This window comes from Odocoileus virginianus, chromosome 10 (genome assembly GCF_023699985.2).
Source record: "Odocoileus virginianus isolate 20LAN1187 ecotype Illinois chromosome 10, Ovbor_1.2, whole genome shotgun sequence".
Lineage (NCBI taxonomy): Eukaryota > Metazoa > Chordata > Mammalia > Artiodactyla > Cervidae > Odocoileus > Odocoileus virginianus.
This window is the reverse complement of record NC_069683.1, coordinates 41,493,089-41,516,490: the sequence shown is the minus strand read 5'-3', so window position 1 is coordinate 41,516,490 and position 23,402 is coordinate 41,493,089. Positions and strand designations below refer to the sequence as shown.

General features: G+C 49.6%; 1 protein-coding gene across 3 annotated transcripts in view; it reads left to right on the top strand.

Moving 5' to 3' along the window:
• SERGEF (secretion regulating guanine nucleotide exchange factor) overlaps positions 1-22,932 on the top strand; it is a 231,666-nt gene extending 208,734 nt beyond the window's left edge. For all 3 annotated transcript variants that reach the window (XM_070473446.1, XM_070473447.1, XM_020904813.2), the window contains one exon: positions 22,570-22,932. In XM_070473446.1, the coding sequence (XP_070329547.1) occupies positions 22,570-22,913 (344 nt within the window). In that variant the 3' untranslated portion in view covers positions 22,914-22,932. The remainder of the gene's footprint in view (positions 1-22,569) is intronic.
• Positions 22,933-23,402: the final 470 nt, after the last annotated feature.

Genomic DNA, 23,402 nt, shown 5'->3' with positions numbered 1-23,402 from the left:
TTTCTTGAAGGTTTTGGAAGTTCCCCAGGGTCTGTGGGCATGTATTCAGTTAGCTAGTTCCGTGTGGTCATGACCACTTTATTCGGTGTATGAGTAAACTGGCAGAAGAGGGTAGAAACCCAGGGGACTCATATCAGCTGTGGAGTTAGCTCCTGCTAGGTGGGGATCGGGCTCAGCCTAGGTGTAGGGGCCTCTGTGAGCCTGGGAATGTCAGTATCCTGGAGGGCCCATTGGGGGGTCCTCCAATAGGAGGGTAATGGGTCTGACAGGGGAATCTTAAAGGTAATCATCACTGGGCATTCAAATTCCAAGAGGCTCCAGTCAGAGAGCAACTTGGGGATAGACAAAAGGTTCAGATAAAAGGCCCAGGCAAAAAAAAAAAAAAAAGGCCCAGGCAGTGGGATGGCAATAGAGTCTAGGCAGGGTGTCAGGGTCCTACCCAGATGGCTAGAGTTTGACTCAGGGTGCTAGCTCCAGGAGCCCCTAGTTTAGCTCTCACTGGTCCTATGGCTGGGCATTCCCAGCAGGAGTCAGCAGGGATGCTATTAAAGGGAAATGGACTCCCTTTCTGGACAAGATTGGCTTGGAAATAGGCATGACCTCAATTTGGAAATAGCTCCTGGGCTTCAGTTCCTTTTCGGTGGGTAGGTCTAGGGGAGGCAATGGCTGATACGTTCTTAGGCTCAGAGGTGAGTCCTGCCTTCCTCCTGGTCACCGAGTGGCCAACCAGGCCCTTGCCTCCATTTCAAACCCAAGCCATGATCGTGCCTCCCTCTGGGCTACCATTTGGAAAAGCCAATCTCAGGCTGACACTGGCTGCCTGTGGATGGCGTGGAATTAGGCTAATCAGTGGCTCTTAATTCCCCAACAAATGTGGATGCTGTGCTAATTGCCAGGGTCCACGCCGGCAGATCCTTGGTTGGTGGCATCAAACAAGAGAAGTGGTAATTTGGGGGCTGGAGTGGGGAAGGGCCTGCTTTGTTGGCTGAGCCAGTTGAGAACCATATTACCCTTTGAGCAAGGCACAGGGCCTGGCCTCTTTTTACAGCCAAGGGGCTGGGGAAGTAGCCCACAAGTGTGTTTGCAGGAGCTGAAACTCAGCACAAGCAGAGCAGTTTTTATTAATGGGATTTTGTTGTTATTGTTGTCCCTCAAGGAAGATTCCACCAGCAGCCTGGTGTAGCACTGCCAGGGCAGCTCACTGGAGATAAAGCATCCCAAACCTTGGTCTACTGTTACCATGGCAACATGGCATTTCCAGACTCTCCAGGCAACCTTACCGGCATCTGCTGCTGTGAACGATTCAGATGGAGAAGGGACATTGCTCTTTCTCTGTTAGAGACAGAGCAAATTGGGAAGACAGGGAGCCTTGCACCAAGGACCAGGGTCTTAAAGGAAAAGTCTCTTCCATTGGTGTGATGTCTTCTTGATGAAATAGAATTTGTCTGTCATGGTTTCCTGGGGAGAGCTGCAGGATCAGAAGGGAACTCCTGGAGGAGAAAAATAAGGGGAGCAAGGGGAACATATGGAGAAGGCAATGGCACCCCACTCCAGTACTCTTGCCTGGAAAAACCAATGGACGGAGGAGCCTGGTAGGTTGCAGTTCATGGGGTCGTGAAGAGTTGGACACGACTGAGCGACTTCATTTTCACTTTTCACTTTCACGCATTGGAGAAGGAAATGGCAACCCACTCCAGTGTTCTTGCCTGGAGATTCCCAGGGACGGTGGAGCCTGGTGGGCTGCCATCTATGGGGTCGCACAGAGTTGGACATGACTGAAGTGACTTAGCAGCAGCAGCAGGGGAACATAGGGGGACTGTGTGACAGAGGCCTCCCTGGGCAGGTGGCTGGAGTAGGGGGATGGGGTGGGCAGTTCAGTATGATGGGAAAACTGAGGTTGGTGGAGGGGCCTCTCTGAAACTTGCTGGTTTGAGCCCTGTTTGATAAAAGCCCAGCCTTTGGCCTCATTTCACCCAGATTATGTTATACCCCTTCCTCTCCTGAGGTTTGGGAACTGATCTCCACACCTCATGTCAGATGGATATATCTCGCTTTCTGTCCTGGTTTGTAGTCATTTGCAGTATGGTGTGTGCCCACTGGAATCACTGATCCTCTACATTCATAGAGGGAGTTGAGACCCGAAGAGGAAGGCAGGTTGTTTAAGGTCCCCAGCAACACAAAGGCCATGGACCATAGTGGTTAGAACTGAGGATCTGTAGATGGACTGACCTTCGTTTGAGTCCTGGCTGCATCACTTAGTTTTCCAGTGAGCCAGAGCCTCAGCTTCTTTAGAGGTAAAATAGGAATCCTGAACATTCCCACCCTGTTGGGATATTATGGCTATGAAATGAGATCATGGAAGTTGTGCAGCGGGGTCCCTGGTATATAGTAAGAGCTCAGGAAATGTTATTAATTAAGAGACTGGGAATTCCTTAAAAACGGGGACTATCTTATTCATCTTTGCTCATTCCCTCCTCTTCCTTCCTTGCACACCCAAGGCACCCAAGTAGTGCTCTCTCTGAAATTGATACAAAAGGGATGTTTGTTAACTGGGTGAACACGTGAATGCCCGGAATAGAGAACTGTTCACACTGATGGGCTCTGTGCTCCTATTGACTGCTTTCAGTTTCAGTACTGCCTGGTCTCCACTGGACTGGAACCAGGCCAGGCCAAGAGTCTTTCCTGTATAGCTCAGCTCACACAGTGAAGTAACTTGCCATTCGGGTCCCATACCCACCTGTCCTGAGGCCCAGGACTTATACCCCCCAGGGCTGTGGGTTTCTTAAAGGACCAGTAGAGTTGTTCCCTCTCAATCTTTGGGCACAATATGTGGTGTTACTGGTAACTAATGTATAGCTTTACAATATATAAGAAGTTTCCATTCACTCTCACATGAGCCTCATCATAGCACTGGGTTTGTCCTGTGTAATAGCCCAGGTTGTGGTGGAAACCCTGAAGCTTGGTAGCAGGGAATGGCTGGTCCCAAAGCACACATCAGGAAGGGCTGGAGGACAGGCACAGTCCTATCCTCTGATGCCAACTCTGTGGTCTTCCCACCAGGTGAAGCCTCTCTGGGTCTGTAGTTCTTCCTGGGACCCCATCACCTCCAGAGGTGCAGCTCTTAGGTGAGCCGCCTCTCTCCTCTACATGCTCACTCCCTCATCTTCCTTCTTTGGGTTTGTAGTAGGGCTGAGGGTGCTTTGGACAGTCTGAGGTTCCGATTTCGTGACTGGGGAGAGGGACGTTGTTTTCAGCAAAGGCGGTCTCCCTGAGCCATCTCGAGCCCAGCAGGACCGCAGGAGCTGCTGTGCTGCGGAGGGCTGCCTGGGGTGCTGGAAGCTACACACCTTTGTCCTAAAGCACTAACCCTCAGAGCCGGAAGGGCCCTTGGGGGTCAGTAAAGGTGCTGCCTTCGGTTTATAGGTGGGGAAACAGAGGCCCTTCGAGAGGTGGTGACTCACCCAAGACCATGAGCCGAGTTGGTGGCAGAGCCGCCCCGTGCTCCTCCTGTAGGGCCACGCTGCAGCCCTGCCCGGCCTGGCATTTGCCCTTGCTCTGGGTGCCTCATTTGAAATCATTTTAAAGAATCAGATTTTTTAAACGTTTTTTTTTTGGAAAGAACTGTGTATTTCAGACAATATTTCCAACAGTGTTAGTTTTTCAAATTGTTTATATGCTCATCAAAGAAAATTTGGGTGATATAGAAATGTTCTGTTTAGAAGATAACAAACTGAGCCATATGTGTTGCTGCTTGTTTGTTTTTTTTTTAATGGAAGCTTTTAGACCAATGGTCCCCTACACCCTGTAATATTTCCTTCGAGTTTAGCTGCAAAGAGTAGGAGAGTAACAATCCATAGGGGCCTGAAAGGACTTAATTTAGTTTTGCAGATTTCAGATAGTTAAGCTACTAACACTCGTTGTTGGCATCTATAGAGTCTCTTCCAAGTAACAAATCACTTCTTCATAGGTGTTCTCATTTGATTGTTTGATCATTATAAGAGTCCTATGAGGTAGGGAAAACAAGTACTATTTTCCCAATGCAAATGAGAAATTTGAGCCTCAGGGAGATAAAGTAATTTGCTCAAGATTACACATCTAGTAAGTAGCAGAGCTATGACTTCAAACTAAGACTTGGGATAAAGAAAGCAAAAGGCACCTAATAAATATTGGTAAATGAATGAATGAATATTTGACTCCCCTTCTAGGGAAGGCACTAGAAATCATCTGGTCCAATGGTTTTCAAACTGTGCTCTGGGAAAACCTAGGATTCCTTGAAGCCAGTTGAGGGTACCAGGAGGCTGTGTCAGCTCTGAGCCACTCGCCCCTGCTCCAACCAGAGTAGCTTCAGTGTTATCTTTTACCCACTGGGAGGCTGAAAACATCTTAACTAATCTGACTCCTCCACCAGTGGCTCTCAAACTCTGGTGTGTATCACAGCCTCCACGGGAGACTCTGACAGTTGGTCTGAGGTGGGTGCCAGGACTCTGACTGTTCATGAGTGCAGATGGCCATCAGGCCATGCTTTGAGAAACAGTGGCCTGCTTCTTGGAGTTGAGGAAAGTCAGATCCAGGGAGAGGCGGGGTGCTCCCTTGGGTCGTGCAGCCCCGAGGGAACAGAGGCCTCCTTGGGACTGTAACCCCCGGTACTACATCGGCTGCCCTTCCCCCGCACCACCACTGCAGCTCAGCCAGAAAACAAACAACACAGCAGAGAAGAACAGAATGGTTCCCATGGCAACGCTTCATGGTTGGTGCCTGTCAGGACACCTCAGACAAACACTCATCTGAACCCTCGGCGAGAACTCGTGTGAGATCTAATCTTCCTGTTCTGAACAGGGAGTCTGGCAGAGGAGAGTAAGGAAGAGGGACGGATGGCATGCTTTTGTTATGTTCCCCTGTACTGGGGGATTCTCCCAAGTTTACCCGTGGCTGGCAGCAAGATAGAGCAGACCAAGGAGGGCTCGGAATGGACTCTGGGCAAGAGGCATGGGGCTGTCCCATCAGTGGATGGGGAGATGTGGACGGGAGTGAGGGCCATCTAGGCGTGTATTGTGTGATGGACTCTGTGCTGGGCATGTTACCTATTCATGCAAAAAAAAAGTAGAAGAAAGATGACTGTCCTTATTTACAGATGAAGAAACAGAAGCCCAGACACACACAGTAGGTGGCAGAGGCAAGATCAAGTCCAAGTCTGTCAGGCTCCAGAGCCAGTGAGCAACAGTTGCTTTCAGAGTCTCTGGTCAGTGAGTGAGGACTTGGATGTCTACTCCACAACTGGCCTTTCCTTGTCTCAGGAAGGGGAGGGTTGGCCTGCAGGCACCTGGCTGAGTCCTGGTGCTCATGCAAAGAGCTGAGATGGACTGTGCCAGGCCATGGTGCTCCTAGAGCTGGAGATGGAGTCTGCCCACTCTTTAGCTGTAATGTCTCCCTGCCCCCACAGTTGGGGCCCCAGTGCCCTTCAAACTGCAGGTGCCTTCGACATGGGCTTCCCCGACTGCCCCTCTACACATACCCACTGCAGGTCCTTTGGATTGATGGTTGATGGCCCCTGTGGATGGCCTGCCCAGCTCTCAGAGTTGGCTTCTCCTCAAGGAAATGAGTTCCTCCTGGGGCAAGTGACACCCATTCATTCCTAGAATAGATGTTCATTGAGCACCTTTTATGTACCTGTCACTGTTCTAAGTGCTGGGGATGCTGCAGTTGAACAAAATGAAATTTTTGCTCTCTTGAAGTTGTCCATTCCAGTGGGAAGACAGGTATATGGTGGGGGGTGGGTGGGTGGCATACTAGGGGGCTCACTTAGTTTTTCCTCATAATGCTGTGGGCCTGCCAATGCAGAAGATGGGTCAGAAAGATCCCCTGGAGGAGGAAATGGCAACCCATTCCAGTTTTCTTGCCTGAAGAATCCCATGGACAGAGGAGCCTGGCAGGCTACAGTCCATAGGATCACAAAGAGTTGGACATAACTGAGACAACTTAGCACACACGCATGCACGACATACTAGGAAGGAAAAGAGCAGTGTGAGAGGTGGAAGGGTGGTTGAGTGGTCAGAGAATGCCCTCTGAGAAGGTGACATTTGAACTAAGAGCCAAGTGAAAGGAGGGAGAGGAAGAACCATGTGGAATATCTAAGAAGGGATGTTCCAGACACCGGGAACCGCCAGTGTGAGAGCTAATGCAGGAAGCATGCCTGGGCAGTTGGAGGAATAGCGAGGAGGCCAATGTGTCTGGAGAGGAGTGAGTGAGGACCGGAGTAGCAGCAGTGGGCATGAGGGAGGGGCCTGGGGACCAGGCGGTGTGGAACCTTAGAGGCCAAGAGCCAGACTTCGGGTTTTCTTCTGAGCTAGGGTGCCTGTGGGGCACTAGCACCCTGCGCCTGGCTTAGCACCTCCACTCCTGTTATCTGAGAGGGGAGTCTGTCACCTGGGACTGAGATCACAGGAGGCTGGGTAGCCCCTTCTGGGGACGTGAACAGTCACACAGCCTGGGACTCACTGGTCCTCCCTGGACACGGTGGTTTCTTCTTAGGGCCAGGGAGCTGCCTGCCCCGAGGCCCTCATTTCTTGGTGGCCCCTCACTCCCTGGGAATTAGAAGGCATCCCAAAGAGAGTCTGGCGGCAGGGCTGCAGCATTCCCGTGCCAGCCCTGCATCCTCTGGGCATGCTGCTTCTGCCGACTCCCAGCCCCGGGAGAACCCCAAGCCTGTGCATCGCAGCCCAGCAGCCTGACCGCTCACAGACTGGAGCAAAGAATGCCGCTTCCCATGGCACTAGTGGGAGAACTTGGGCTGGTGGGTTATAATTGTCCAAAGTGGTAAGTTTGTTTCCAATGTAATGTGTTTTTTATGAAGTAGGGACATTCACGGAAGAAATCTATATATTAGCCCATGTAGCATGCATCCATCCTAGTCATGCGCTTCATTCAGAAAGCTGGAATTCAGAGTGATAAAGGCACCATCTGGGCCCCATCGCATCATAAACTTACCTGATAGCTCCTGCCTTTAGTTATTCCCACATCTCTTAGTCCCTTCCTTTTGTTATTCCCAGTTTCCCACTTCTCACTCAGGTCACTCACTCATTTCTTAAAAGTCTTTCCATCTTAAAATGTCCAAAACAGAACTGCGGACCTGCTCCCCAAGCTGACTGCTCCCCGCAGGCTGCCTCACCTTAATAAGCGTGCTCTCTGCCCATCGTTCAGGGAGTCCCTCTTGATCCCTTCTTTCACTCTTTCCCTATGAAATTCCATCAGCAGGTCCTACACACCCTGCTTCCGAAATAGACTGTAAATCCGTCTGTTCCTCTGTCCCCACTGCTGCCAGCCGTCTCCAAGCACCACCCCGTCCTGCCCAGCCTGATCCCCAGAGCTGCAGGAGCCTCCTGACCTGTCTCCCTCCTTGTTTGCCCTTCACCAAGCAGCCCTTTCAGATGTGAGTCAGAGCTGATCACCCTCTTTTTAAACCCTCCAGAGGCTTCTCAGCCCACTGGCCACACACTCCTGCCCTCTCCCCCACCTCCACATGGCCCTGCCTCCCCTTTAATCAGAGGCCTGCCTCTCCCCTGGCTCTCATCCCCAGACCCCACTGGCCTCCTGCGTGTTCCTGGAACCAGCAAAACTCCCTCTGGTTTTGGGCCTTTCCTGGAAACCCCTTCCTCCAGGTGACTGTGTGGCTGGCTCCTCCTCATCTTTCAGGTCATAGATCAGAGGCCACTTTATTGGAAAGACTTCTTACAACCTGTCCTAATTCTGTCACCCTATTTTGGTTTCTACATAACTCATGCCACCTGCCATGTGCTGAAGGGTTGTGTGCCTGCTTGCCGGTCGGTCCCCTGTTGGAACATAAGCCCTTTGCGTACTGGAGCCTTGAGCCTGTTCTCTGCTATACTCCTCCCACTAGAACTGAGCTTGAACCTTATGGATACTCTTGATTCATTCATCTCTGGCAGATGAAACCAGAGGGAAGTAAGTGGAGCTCAGAATTTTAGGACAATTAAATAATAATGGTGGATAGCTGTCTATACATTTGTTCAAACCCATAGAATATAAATGGCAACCCACTCCGATATTCTTGCCTGCAGAATCCCATGGACAAAAGGGCCATACAGTCCATAGGGTCACAAAGGGTTGGACATGACTAAAGCAACCTTAGCATGCACGCACACATAGAATGTACAGCACCAAGAGTGACCCCTAATGTACACCATGGGCTTTGGGTCATAATGATGTGTCAGTGTAGGTTTGTTGACTATGACAAATGTATTGTTCAGGTAGGGAATGTTGATGGTGGGGAGGCTGTGAGTGTGGGGTCAGGGAACTATATACTTTCTTCCAATTTTTCTGTGAACCTAAAACTGCTCTAAAAAATAACATTTTTTTTAAAGGAAAAAAAGTAGACTAATATAAATTGAAAGTATTAATCCCTTAGTTGTTTCCTATATTGTACTATAATTTTTTTTTTAATGTCATGAAATTCAAGAAAATTTTACTGTCTGGAAAAAATAGAGATCAATAAGAGACAGACCCTATTCCCAAGGGGGTTTGGTCCCTTTGAAGAACTGACCGCTGCCTTTCTGGGAGTACCTTCTCCGGCGCACCCAGCTCCCAGCACTGTCACCATGGGATGAGCACCCCATGTGCATGGGAGCCTGGTTGTTGTGGACCAAACGGGTCAGGCTGACCCGGGCACAGCCCCCGGCCCAGAGTAGACACTCGGCAGGTATTTATGAAGCGACTGGGAAGCATAACGAGAGCTCCTTCCCAGGTTTGTGTCGTCCAGTGGCTTCTCAGTGGACTCTAGTGCCCGAACCTCTGAGCCTGCATGTGGTTTCTTCTGGACCTGCTGCTGGGTTCTAGAACAGACCTTCTTCCTCCTGCCCCCACTAATGCACTGGTGCCCTGCCTCCTCTTCTGAACACTGGGGGTTCCCAAGCAGGCATGGGGAGCACAGTGTCAGGAGGCTCCGCCGTGACCAGACTCCAGGCCTTAGCGCTGCACTGTGGCCTGCTGCTGGTGCCCCTCAGCAGTGGCTGTGTTCACTTCGGAAAGTGATACTTGATGGAGACACCTTGAAATTCCTGGTCAGGTCCAAACACCAGCACCCAGGCCAGTGTTTGTACAGCACAGTACAGCAGCTCCTACGGAAACAGTTTTGGGTGGAAGTGGGCTGTGGGGAGAGTCAGCCGACTTGGACTCCAGCACAGCTGTTGTGGCCTGAGGCTGCACTGATGCAGAAAGTCCCTGGGACCAAAGGTGTCTAAGGTGTGTGTCTAGATAGAGCCCTCGGCCAGCTCTGGGGACCACACTTCTAAGAAAGATGATGACAACTTGGGACTTACCAAGAGAAGGGGCTATGGGACAGGCCACTGGGTTATCCGAATTCAGTTCATTTCAGTTCAGTTGCTCAGTCCTGTCCGACTCTTTGTGACCCCATGGACTACAGCACGCCAGGCCTCCCTGTCCATCACCAACTCCCAAAGTTTACTCAAACTCCTGTCCATTGAGTTGGTGATGCCATTCAACCATCTCATCCTCTGTCGTTCCCTTCTCCTCCCACCTTCAGTCTTTCCCTGTTACCCTCAGTGGAGAAGTCTGGAGGACAGGAGAGCGATGTGCAAACCCTGAAAGGGATTAGACCCCACGGGCACCTTGCTGTCTCCTTACCGCTCCATCTCCAGGGCAGACCCCTGCTGGCAGCACCAGACTCCACCCTGGGCCTCCTCACTCACAGCCTCACCCTCCCAGGGTGTGCTGATCTGGGACCTCTTCCAGCCTCTGTTTCTTCTTCCACAGAGTGTGATCAAAATACCTCCTTCCCAGGGCGGCTCTATTCAATGAGATAGGTCACGCAGAGCCCTTGGCTCCACTCGTGGTCCTGGCAGGCCCTCGAGAGGGTGAGCTGTCTTTTCTGTTCCTTCTCCCAGTGCAGCCAAGAAGCCCAGAAAGCCGGCAGTTCTGACAGAGAACACAGAATTCAGAAAGGCAGTCTGTGGGGAGGAGTTCGGTTGTTTATAAAACAGGCCAACACGTTTCCACCTCGTAAGTTCTAAATCCATCGTTCCTAGCTCCCTAGATCTAAGAATAGTCACCCAGTGGAGCCAACGTGCCGCAGCACGCTCTCTCTGCAGGTGACCCAGGCCGCCACGGCAGCTGCAGCACCTCCTTACCCCGGGTGTGTGTTGGGAGGTGGGGTGCATACGGCTGGCCTCCATGTCTCTCAGCTTGGCTGTTTCTGAACCTTCTCATACTCAGCTTTCCCTCCCTTCCCAACCCTTCCTCACTGGGCTGTTTTAACCATCAAATGTGGCGCCCGCAGGGTGCAGAGGGGGACATAGCAGCAGAAGGCAGGCAGGTGGGGACCATTGGCATGACACTGCCCCACTCTGGGCCAGCTTCCTCTCAGGTAAAGGGAAAGAGAGCGTCAGGGAAAACTGAACAACATTTAAGCGATCGGATTCTAACAGAGGTGCTAGCACAGCCCCAGCCTTGCAGCCTCAGATTGAAACCTCTGAGGGCACACCCATCCATTCAACCCATTTTCACTTATTACGTGAACCAAGGCCATTCCTCTGTCAGGTCCGAGGAAGCCAGACTCGGGCCCAGGACGTGTGTCCCCCTCCTCAGCTCTTCTACTGCCACCTTCCTCCTCTCTCTCTCTTTCTCTCATTCACATCCAAACCCACCCACACCACCGCGCAAGTTCTCCAGACTTAGAAGAACTTCTGCTCTGTCTCATCTCAGACTCTGCCTGCCGTAGGAATGCCCTCCCCAGCTGGAGGCTCAGAACCTCTGGCACAGGCGACCTGCCCCTCTCCAGGGCAGTCCTGATAGCGTTCTTCCTGATGGTAGGCGGAAATCGGCCTGCGTGTGGCATCTCCTCCCCACGTCTGTGGGCTCTTTCAGCCTCTGAGAAAGATCCGACAGCTCCTTGCTCTTGCCAGCCACTCATTCATTCGAGTGTCCATTCATTCAAACAAGCAGGTATGAGTGCTAGTGCACTCTTAGTATTGTTTCGGGTGCGGAAACAGCAGCAAACAAAGAGTCCTACAAACAAAAGTCTCAAAGGGCTTGTATTCTGGGCAGGAGAGAGACTGTAAATAACAAGTTAAAAATACAAAGGAAAATAAAGCAAGTGAGGAGACAAGAGATGGGGAGGGGTGTAGACGGCTATTTCATATAGAGTTGTCAGGGAAGGCCTCTCAGATAATGTGTGTGCATGTGTGCTGAGTTGCTTCAGTCATGTCTGACTCTTTGTGACTCTATGGACCGTAGCCCACCAGGCTCCTCTGTCCCTGAGATTCTCCAGGCAAGAATACTGGAGTAGGTTGCCATGCCTTCCTCCAGGGAATCTTCCCGACCCAGGGATCAAACCCGCGTCTTTTATATCTCCTGCGTTGGTAGGCAGGTTCTTTATCACCAGCACCACCTGGGAAGCCCAGATAAGGTGACATTTGAACAAATACGTGACAACATGAGGGAGTGAGGGACGTCAGGGCAAGAGCATTCCAGACAGCGAGAACAGCAAAGGCCCAGAGGCCAGTGCTGTTTGAGAAACAGGAAGGGAGTCAGTCATTGTGGCTGTGGTGATGTCAGCAAGGTGGAACTTGATAGAACCTGAGGTCCAGGCAGAAGCTGGACACCAGCTGTTATTTATCTGAGTCAATGAAGAAGCATCGGAGGATCTGAGCAGAGCAGTGCCGTGTTGACTTACTGCCAGGTTTGAACAGTCTCACTTAGTTTTTGTGTAGAGAATACAACAGGGGCATCAGAGAGAGCAGTTAGGACACCCTTGCAGGAGCACCCGTGCAGAGTGATAGGCTGGTGAGATCCCAGATGTCCCTTAAACATTACCTTCCTAAATCCTTCATCGTTCTTACCTGGTGGACAGCCACAACCTCCTCTCTGACCCCTCGCCTGCAGTGCCAAGCCCCAGCTCTTCCTCTCACCCTGTTCGCACTGCTGTCATGGGTCCTCATCTGGGAAGGACCCCAGGCCAGTCAGCATCTACTTAGCAGCTTGGGCTGTAGTCGCAGAAGCATCTCCGGAGTAATGCTGTGGGCCAGCAGGCCCTCCCCACTCCTGATTTTGGAAGCCTGCCTCTTCCTGCTGCCTCGGATCCTGCCTTGAAGGCATCAGTGGCCCTGGAGAGGGACGAATGGACTCATTATTAGACATGTCCTGCACTAACAGTGGCTCTTCCCTTAGACTGGCCCTGTGGGACCTCTGTCCTCGCAGCCATTCTCTAGGCTGTTCTGGTGTGGGAGCTGCCCCTCTCTGGGCAATGTGGCAATGTGACCATGGCTCTCTGTTCTTGAGGCCAGTGGCCAGGAGGCGGCTCTGGCCACAGGTAGGGAGATGAAGATAAGGATGCAGGCACAGGACTGGCAGTGATGGCACTAGATCTCAGTGTTAGGTGTGTGTGTTCCACCTCTGCTGCTCTCCAGACAGAGCAGGGGGCTCATAAAGACAGTGGGCAGGGGAACGGCCCAGATGCATTCACTTTCACTCAGTAGCTCCATCCTGAGTTCCTATACCATGTACCTGAGGGCTGGTTGACGAGCGTGACCCGCTCCCCATGCCTGGCTCTCATCCCAGCTCATAGACCAGCGAGACAGTTACAAATAGAAACACCTCTAGATCCAGGAGTGTGCTTAGAGAGCTCTGGGTACCTTAAGAACTCAGCAGAAGTGAGATTAACAGCCTTCCAACAGCGCAGGAGGACCCAGCCCTACACTTGGCCAAAATTTACTCCTGCAGCCATAAAGATGCCAGCAAGATCAATGAAAGTTGCTCCAAATAGGCAAATGTCAGTGAGTACCTTCTACTTAAGACAGGTGAACTCTTATTCATCCTTCAAAACCCAGCTCAAAATTAATTCCTGGAACTTTCAGTGATACCTGCCTCGTGTCCACAACAGAGCATATAATTCTCTCTTCTATGCTACCCTCTGTCCCTTAGGAATACTGTTGTTTTTTAATCATCATCCTATATTATTGGTTTTTAAAATATATAAACACACAACAAAGAAAATATCAGTCATCCTTCCCCCATTTCTCCCTCTCTTCCTCAGAGACTGTTTGTTCTCAGTTTGGGATGTATCCTTCCGAATCTATACATACAGAAATATATAGTGGCTTTGCATAAATTAAATCATAATCCCTCTATATTGTTATGTATCCTATTTTCTCTTAAAAATGTCTGAGGTATTGTCCCATGTCAGGCCACAGAGTGCTACCTCGTTATTTTAAATAGCTGTGTATTATTCAATAGTAGGGTCAAACCATAGTTTCTTTGCACATTTCTTTGTTGATGGATATTTTGGGGTTTCCCTTCAAATCTTTCACAAACAATGCCACAGTAAACACTGTTGTGCCAGCCCCCTTGTACATGCCATTGGTCCCCATAATTGTCTTCCCCCATGGTGGCACTGGAGAAGGAAATGGCATCCCACTCCAGTATTCTTGCCTGGAGAATCCCAGGGACAGAGGAGCCTGGTGGGCTGCTGTCCATGGGGTCACACAGAGTCGGACACGACTGAAGCAACTTAGCATGCATGCATTCATTGGAGAAGGAAATGGCAACCCACTCCAGTATTCTTGCCTGGAGAATCCAGGGACAGAGGAGCCTGGTGGGCTGCCATCCATGGGGTCGCACAGAGTCGGACACAACTGACGCAACTTAGCAGCAGCAGCAGCATGGTGGCACTAGTGGTAAAGAACCTGCCTGTCAGTGCAGGAGACGTAAGAGACTCAGGTTCAATCTCTGAGTCAGAAAGATTCCCTGGAGAAGGAAATGGCAACCCACTCCAGTACTCTTGCCTGGAGAATCCCATGGACAGAGGAGCCTCAAAGGCTATAGTCCATGGAGTCACACGAGGTGAGACACGACTGAAGTGACTGAGCATGCTCGCAGAAGGCTGTGTACCCTGATGGCCTGGGAGCCCCAGGCCAGAGACTGATTTTCCTCTTCAGTGTCCTGTGTCCAGTACAGGGTCCAAGCCAGAAGAGGTGTCCACACGATGAAATAAATGGACTCATCTGAGCAGAATCATGACTGTGTGAAAGATCTGGGTGAACTCAGGGGACAGGCCACCGTGAGAGTCAGCTAAGAGGCCATTGTAGACAGTGGGGAGACAGGAAATTGCCCATGAGAGGACCTAGTCCACACTGTGTGACTTCCCCCACCCAGAAACCAGCTGTTGTAATTGTCCAGGCAAGAGAGACTCTGGTCCTGAATCTTCGTCTTTCTGTCCTGAGGTTGCCACCCGGACACAAAACACATCAGGAAGCCTGAATTCCTTGCTCACAGCAGGACCTAGGGACCACCAATTACTGCCCAAATGGTGAGATACCCATGAGCTTAGGCAGCTGGACACTCAGACATTTCTCCCAAACTTGCCCGGCTCTGAGGCCAGCTCCATCCACACTGACATCTACCACCTTCCTGAACCCAGAGCCTTCCTCTCCGTGAGGTGCTCAGACCTCACCCCCTCCTGTCTCTCTCTCTCTCTCTGTCTCTGCCTGGTGTTGCAGAAGAGCAGCTCTGCCTGAGGCCCAGGGTCCATGTGTGGCCCCTGACAGGCAGCAGACAAGGTGAACCATTGGTGGCCTGACTTTTCGCACCATCTCTCCCTCCTCTTCTCCCCGCCCCCACCCCCGGGTGTGGTGGGGTGGGCGGTGGCAGAAGGAAGCAGGGTCTTCTGCAGCTGCCGCGGCCTCATCCCCAGTGCTCATGAGGGCTCGGGGAGGATCCTGCTCTTCTATAGGGTGCTCCTCCTCTCACCTGCTGCAGCTCTTGCCTCCCATCACTGACCTTGTCGCTGTACAGATGGGCCATGACTTTGAACCTTTCTTCATTACCTGAGGAGCTGGGCTTTTGCTAGAGAGGATGGCATATTGACAAAAGAGGTTCTGCAGTCCTACTGCCTGGGTTGGAATTCAGGTCCACTTCTTACCAGGTGTGTTAGGTTGTATCTCACAGACTTGCTGTGGGGATTTAGTGAATTAATACATATAAAGTGTTTATCACAGGGCCTGGCGTACACTAAGTATTCAGTGACTTTATTACCATTTTGGAACTACTGAAGTACCCTGAGACTCAGGAGTCCTGGATTCTAGTCCTGACTAGAATGGCCACGTGACCATGGGCAAGTTCTTTAAGCTCTCTGAGCTTAGTTACCTCATCTATAAAATGGAGGCAAGAACACTTGAGAGGGTTGCTGTGAGAATTAAGGCAACATTTATATGAAACTGAGAAACACCATCCCTAGGTTGTAGCCCTCAGCTTCATGGTCAGAGCTAGAGCTCCAGCCATCATTTCCACATTTCCAGTGACAGGATGGAGGAAGGGATAAAGAAGAAGGGGCAAAGGGCACATGCCACCTGTCCTTGAAGAAGAGTTCTATAAACTAATACAGAACATTTCAGCTTGCTTCAAAAAACTAAGATCATGGCATCCAGTCCCACCACTTCATGGCAAATAGATGGGGAAAAAGTGGAAACAGTGGCAGATTTTATTTTCTTGGGCTCCAAAATCACTGTGAACAGTGACTGCAAATTAAACAGTGACTGCAAATAAAATTAAAAGGTACTTGCTCCTTGAGAGGAAAGATATTACCAACCTAGACAGCATATTAGAAAGCAGAGACATACATCACTTTACCGACAAAGGTCTATATCAACAAAGCTATGGTTTTTCCGGTAGTCATGTACGGATGTGAGAGTTGGACCATAAAGAAGGCTGAGCACCAAAAAATTGATGCTTTTGAACTGTGGTGCTAGAGAAGACTCTTGAGAGTCCCTTGGACAGCAAGGAGATCAAACCAGTCAATCCTAAAGGAAAACAACCCTGAATATTCATTGGAAACTGAAGCTCCAAAACTGATGCTGAAGCTCCAACACTTTGGTCACCTGATGCGAAGAACTGACTCCTTAGTAAAGACCCCGATGCTGGGAAAGATTGAGGCAGGAGGAGAAGGGGACAACAGAGGGTGAGATGGTTGGATGGCATCACTGACTCAATGGGCGTGAGTTGAGCAAGCTCCGGGAGATAGTGAAGGACGGGGAAGCCTGGCTTGCTGCAGTCCATGGGGTCACAAAGAGTTGGACAAGACTTAGCAACTGAACAATGAACAACTCACTGGCCATGCTCCACTGCACAAGAAGTTGGGAAACGTAGTCTCCATTCTGTGGTTCAGGGACAACCAAGGGTTTCTGCTACCCATGCTCAGGTGCTTGCCTCTTCTAGGCAAGTACCCTCCCACAGAAAAGCTGCCCCTTTCCTAGTGCTGGGCTACAGTCCCAGCACCATAAGGCCCTGTGAGGACCCAGGTTGCCAAGAAGCTCAGGCAGGTGCCACAGACCTGAACAGATTGAGGTGCTGTGTCCAACCTGTGCCAGGGACTGTCCCACCCTGAGATTCTGCTGCCTGAAGGGCTCTTAGCCTGATGCAGGTGTGGTGGGCCCTAAGCTGTGTCACTTGTCACAGCCTGAATCAGCTCCACTGACCGTGCAGGCAGGGCACTGAACTCTAGAGGTGGAGGGATCTCTACCCAAGGCTCAGGGCTTCCCCAGTGACTTAGCGGTAAGGAGTCCACCTGGAATGCAGGACCTGCAGGGGTTCGATCCCTGGGTTGGGGAGATCCCCAGGAGGAGGGCATGGCAACCCCCTCCAGTATTCTTGCTTGGAGAATCCCATGGACAGAGGAGCCTGGTGGGCTATGGTTGGTCCATAGGGTCGCAAAGAGTTGGACATGAGTGAAGCGATTGAGACCCAAGGCTCAGACAGGTGTCCCAGGTCCAGTAGAGCAGCTCTGGGTCAATCAGATGGGATCTCAGTGTCCTTGAGAGCCTGGCGAGTGCCAGACACACTGCAGAGATCCCTGTGTAACTCCAGGAGTCATCGTGAACGCCCTTTGTTTTAAAAACTGGGTGTCCTGTATGCCAGTTAGCTTAGGAGGAGTCTTGTCATGGGCTCTCACCTCTAAATGAGAACAGCAGCACCTTGCTGAGTCCAGAGGGCCCTCCCGTCTTCACTGTGCCCCTGAATAGGTGGCCGTCAGTGAGGGTGGGAGGCGGGTGTGTGTGTGAAACATCTAAAATGCTGGAGGAGCTCAGAACTTAAACATGTGTTGGGTGAGCCCTTCTATTGCAGGGCAGCCCATCTTTCACTCTCCAAGTTCAGCAGCCTGGTCTTTTTCTACAGGAGGTTTCTTTACAGTGTTAGGGAACCCCTGACTTGTCATTCCACCCCCAGCCTCCCCATCTGTGGGGAAGGTTTCCCACCAGCATGGCCTTCCTTGCCTTTTCCTCCTTTCCCCCGGGTCTGCTTCTCATGTGGGTGTGAGCTGTCAGCACGTGTCAGGCAGGGTACCAGGGCATTAATGTGTATCAGCACACATGGGCCTCCTCCTGGGAGCCCCGTAAGGGAGGTGGGGACAGACGTGCTGTTGTTACACAGCTGTGTGGTGATGTGAGAACCAGGGCAAGCGTAGCATAGTCCACAGTCATCCATAGTATGTGTTATATATGTACCAGGGGCTGGTGGATTACAAGCCATGGGCCAGATCTAATTCATGGCCTGTTTTGTATGACCTCACAAGCTAAGAATGATTTTTAAAGGCTTGTAATAAAGAATAAGAATATGCAACAGAAACTGTATGAGACCATCGAACCTGAAGGATTTCCTGTCTGTCTTTATGGAATAAATTCAGCAAGCCCTGATATAGAATGTACAGAGTTCAGCATAGATTCTGGAGCCACACCTCCTGGGTTCTAGAGCCTCAGTTTCATAATCGCTAAAATGAGAATAATCTATGAAGCATGACTGCCCTACAGGATTGTTGGAATAAAATGAGATAAAGAATATAAAGCGCCTACCCTCATGCCAGCCTCTTTGGGAGGGCTGGAAGAAGCTGTATCTGAGCCTGTGCCAGGCTTCTCAACCCAGTGGGCTACCCTAGCCCCGCGCGTGGCTTCCTCAGAGCGTTTCCTTTGGCCGGAGAGGGGCCTGCCAGCTGCCCACTGTGCCGTGTCCTGCTGCTAGGTCAGCGCTGCCTTCCTCCCACCCCCATTCCTGCTGACTGTCAGCTGGTGCCGCTCACCAGGGCCGGGCGCGGAGCCCGCACCAGGTGCCGAAGGAAGCCCGCGGGTCCCAAGCCCGTCCCACTGTCCACCTTGTTCCTCAGGTCGGCCTGGCTGAAACGCCTGTGAGCTGCAGGACTTGTGGCCTGGGGCTCGTCCTCTCTGTGTGCATTTCCTCACTCATGGGCCAAACAGGCAGACATCTGTGTTTCCCCAAGCCCAGGCTTTTGGCTAATGACTGCCTTCCTCCCAGGGAAAAGGAAGGAGAAGGGTAATCCCGGGCCAGCCAGGCTCCCTCTGTGAAAGAGTGGTCCACAAAACAGATTTTTCAGTGGCTAATGAGTGAAATGTAAAGATAATTACAAACTCAGATCATTGAAAAAAAAATAATCAAAAGTATTTTCTGATCTGGATGGGGATGGGCTTCCAATTTTTACAGCAATGGGAGAAATGATTAAGTAAAAGAGCAAGAAATTGTACTATGTAGAACCACAAAATTTATGTTTTACATCAAAACACCCAAAGCAAAATTTTAAATAAAACTGAGGAAGAAATATTGATACCACATATGCACAGAATTAATACTCTTAAAATAATCTTAGTAAAGCTTTTGAGAACAACAATGGAAAATATTTATTTAGTGCAGTAGTGCCCCCTCATCCACAATTTTGCTTTCTGTGATTTCAGTTACCCATTGTCAACCATGATCAGTCAATATTAAATGGAAAATTCCAGCTGTAAACAACTCATAAGTTTTGAATTGCACGCCATTCCAAGTAGTGTAATGAAAACTTGCTCTGTCCTGCTCCATCCTGCCCAGGATGTAAATCAACCCTTTGTCCAGCCCATCCATGCTGTACATGCTACATGCCCATTAGTATAGGAAGAACCAGTATAGGATTTGGTACTATCCATGGTTTCAGGCATTCACTGAGGGTCTTGGAAAGCGTCCCCTGCACATAAGGGCGGACTGCGATACTATGTATTTTATATGTATACTTTCTTGTTTAATCCTTGTAAATGAATAAGTATGTATAAACTTTATGAAAAAGGTACTATTATTATCCCCATTTAACAGATGAGGAGACTGAGGCTCAGAGAAGCTAAGTAACTTGCCCAGGGTCACAGCTAATAAATGGAGGAGTTGGGATTTTGAACCCAGGCCATCTGGCTTTGGGGTCTGAACACTTAAACTCTTCTATATAAAACAGGGAAAACTTGTAAAGCAGACAGTACACAAAAGAGGAAATACAGATATCTGAGAAAAATAAGAATTATTTTTCAGTTTCAGTGGGAATGAGAAAAATAATGAGATACCATCTTTGCCTTTAGAAAAGATTTTTAAATATTATAATAATGAAAACTACTGACAATACTGAAGTGATACAGAGATTTGCACAGATTGCTGCAGTTATATTCGAGTAGTCTTTGTGAAAAGTATTCTGGCAGTACTCAAAGCAATACTCAGGAATCTCAAAAATGTCCACGCCATTTGACCAGAAATTCCCATTCTAAGAATCTAATTTGAGAAAATAATTAGAAATGTAGGCAAAGATTCACACACAAAGATGTTCATAGAAATGTTATACAAAATAATGAAAAATTAGAAACAACCTATCTGATAATAAAATGCAGGTTAAGGAAACTGTTTAATCTCCATAGTGGGCATAATTAGGCAGTCATTTTAAATAATCTTTATAACAAAAGACACCATAAACAAAGTGAAGAGACACCACAGACTTCTGGGAGAAGACACGATGCTTATAACAAAGGATTATATAAACAAAAGAATACACAAAGAACACTTACAAATTAGGAGGAAAGAAAAGGCAAGCAACCAAAAACAGGCAAAGAAGGAAAGAATGTAAACACACTACATAGAAGAAGCAATTTAGGGGTAGTATCATAAAGAGATGCTTCATCTCACTAGTAGTCAAAATTGCAAAATAATTACATGTACTTAATAAGAGTCGAAAGAATGTAACAGCAAAAATAGAAGGAAACAAATTCATATCCACTGCTGATGGGACTATAAATGATGAGACTGCAGCCACAGTGAAGAGCGGTTTGGCTGTACCTGTGTGCCTGTTCAGTCGTGTCTGACTATTTGTCACCCCCACGGACTGTAGCCCACCAGGCTCCTCTGTCCATGGGATTATCCTGACAAGAATACTGTAGTGGGTTGCCATTTCCTCCTCCAGGGGATCTTCCCGACCCAAGGATCAAGCCCATGTCTTCAGTGGCTCCTGCATTGGCAGGTGGATACTTTAACCACTGAGCCACCTGGGAAACCCTTGGCCATACCTGGTAAATGTAAGCGTGTGATTCCACCACACCCACACTTCTAGGATCAATGTGCACAAACACCAATTTGTACAGGGACACGTGTTCCAGGATGTTCACTGCAGTGCTGTTTATAGTAGCAACAATAGTAATAGGATTGTTGTAAATTATACATTGTGTAATAAAATAGCAGCAATGATCATTAAAGAACTGTCCATCAGAAGGGAAATGGGTGAGTAAAATATGATTTATGCATAATAGAATACTATGCATAGTTGAAATAAATGAACTAAATCTGTAACTGTCAGCTCAGATAGATTTGGTATAAAGAGCAAGTTACAACAAAAGATATATTTGAGTGACGCTACTTATGTAAATCTTTAAAACAAACTAAAAATATTACATAGTATTTAAGGACACATATATGTAGAAAAATATAAAACAAGCATGCAGGCAATGTACACCAACTTCAAATAATGGTTACTTCCTGGAAGGAGGGAATGGATAGAAGGAGGGCCAAGGATGAGAGGTGGGTCTTAAATGGTATCTTTATAATTGATTTATTTTTTCAAAGGTTGAAACAAATGTGGTAAAATGTTAACTTATGTTCTAAATCTGATTGGGGAACATGTCTTTCTGTTAAATTATTTGTACTTTTCTGCATATTGAGTGTTTTCAAAATTTCAAAAATTATTTTTAATTTACTTTTTGAATAATCTGTAATTCTATGGAGAAATGTTTATGTTATTAAGGCAGAAAAGCAAGACAATAAGTACACAAATATTTACAGGTTTCACAAGTTGAAGATTTGAAAGAGATATTGAAAATATTCGTAGTGGGAATATTCACTGGCGGTCCAGAGGTTAAGATGCAGGAGGCATGGGGCGATTCCTGGTCAGGGAGTTAAGATCCCACATGCTGTGTTGTGCAACCAAAAAAAAGTAAAATAGTTAAAATATTAATTGCAGTGGGCAAGATTCTAGGAGTCTGCTTTTCTTTACACCTATCCATATTTTTCTTCTCCCCCCCTTTACCATGAAGATGTATTACTTTTATATCCAGAAAAAAAAAAAAAATTTTTTTAACAACCACAGAAAAATGTGAGTGAGTTTAGTTAGACTCTAGGAAAGGGTCCAAAACCTAGGAAGAGGTGCTGTGATGGGGTGGCAGCCTCATGGGCTGTCAGAGAGATGTGCGCTCTAATGCTGGCTCAGAGATTGGCTGTAGGGTTCTGAGCTCTTTAGTTGTTGATCGATCCAGCGAACCCTGTGGCGGCAACTGAGACAGGGAGGTGAACAGAACATCCGTGTTCCTCCCTCACTGCAGAGCAGACAGTCTCGTGAGGAGGGGAGAATAAACCCATCACCACCCTGACCATCTATCCACCGCCCACGGGGAAAAGTACAGGGTGATGACAGGAATCCAGGTTGACTGGGTGCTGGGGAATCTGGCCTCTGAGCATGATCTAAACAGAATCTGAAGGATGAGGGGGGTGTAAAGCCCAGCAAAGCCGGGACTTGGAGAGAAAGGTCAGCCCAGCAGGGCATGTTTCAGGAGCTGAAGGAAGCAGGGGTTCTAGCATGCAGTGGGGTGGGGGAGAGTGTGAAAGGGGAGCCCTGCAGGCTGGTCCAGAGCCAGACCACTCTGCTTCACTGGCCAGAAAAGGCCTTTACAGGCGGTGGGAAGTCAGTGAAGGGTTGAAGCAGGGGAGTGACCTGGTTGGATCTGTCGTTGTCAGAGATGATCCTGATGCTCCTTGAAGATTGGAGTGGATGGTGAGCAGCCTGGTTAGTTGGCTGTTGGTGTGGCCCAGATGAGAGAAAATGGGGTTGGGATCAGGAGATGGAGGGGTGGGGAAGGATTGGAGAGACTTTCAGAGGCAGAATTGGCAGGTCTAGGAGTGTGTGTGTGTGTGAGTGTGAGTATGAGAGAGAGAGAGAGAGATGCCTATAGAGGGGAGGGGGAGGGAGGGGCCAAGGAGGAGAGCCAGGTTTGAGGCAGGAAGGTGGCGGGTGAGTGGGAGTGAAGAAAAGCAGACTCGGGAGGGCAGGGGAGGAAGCCAGCAGGGCGGGCAGGCCCCCAGGTGTGGCTGCGCTTTGGTTTCCTCAGGGGTAACCTGGGGTCCTCAGGGATACCGCACCCCCAGGGTGAGTGTTTCGGGCCTGTTCCAGGACCACGGCTACACCAGTCTCTCTCTCTCTCTCTGCCTCAGGTGGTGTATGTCATTCCTGGGGCTGGAATGAGCATGGCATGTGCGGGGACGGCACTGAAGCTGACGTCTGGGCCCCGAAGCCCGTGCCGGGCCTGTGTTCCTCCTTGGGACTCCGTGTGGGCTGCGGGGCCGGCCACTCCCTGGCCCTTTGCCAGCTGCCAGCCCTCCCTGCCCTGGGCCAGCCCCCCAGCATCACCAGTCCTTCCCCAGATGCCGCCAAGGAAGCCAGAGGTCAAGAAGCCGTGGAGCAAGAGAGAAACCAGAATGAAAGACATGCAGAAACTTCTCCCCAAACCCAACCTGACAGGTTCAGAAATGGGCTTGTGGCAGAGACCCTTGAATAAAGTAACCTTACTCACCTAACGTGTCCCTGGAGAATTGCTTTGTTGGGTTGCAGCAATCCTGAGAGGGATTCAGGAGGCACTGCGGGTGGACCAACAAGACCAGAATGATGGGTGGCTGCCTGCCTGGTGTCTGGGCTCAAGAAAACAGACATCTTTTCTACCCAGTGCATAGGAAGCCTTTACCCAAGGACTTAGGAAGGAGCAGGAAGGCTCCAGCCTGTCCCTAACTGGTGGGGACAGAAAGTCCAGCTCTGGGGTTTCATTCTCAGCACCCAGAGCATGCAGTCTGCTGGTTCAAGGAACGCTGGCTCGATATACCCTGATCCGGTGACTGAATACTTGGACAGGATGGAGTTCTTTCCTTGGTGACTGGGACCAAGGGAGATGGCTCTGGAGTGGGGGTGGGGGAAGTGTAATGAGTAAGTGGAGGAAGAGACAAGACTTCTGGAAAGATCGGGCCAAAGAGACCCCTGGGACAGACAAGGGAAT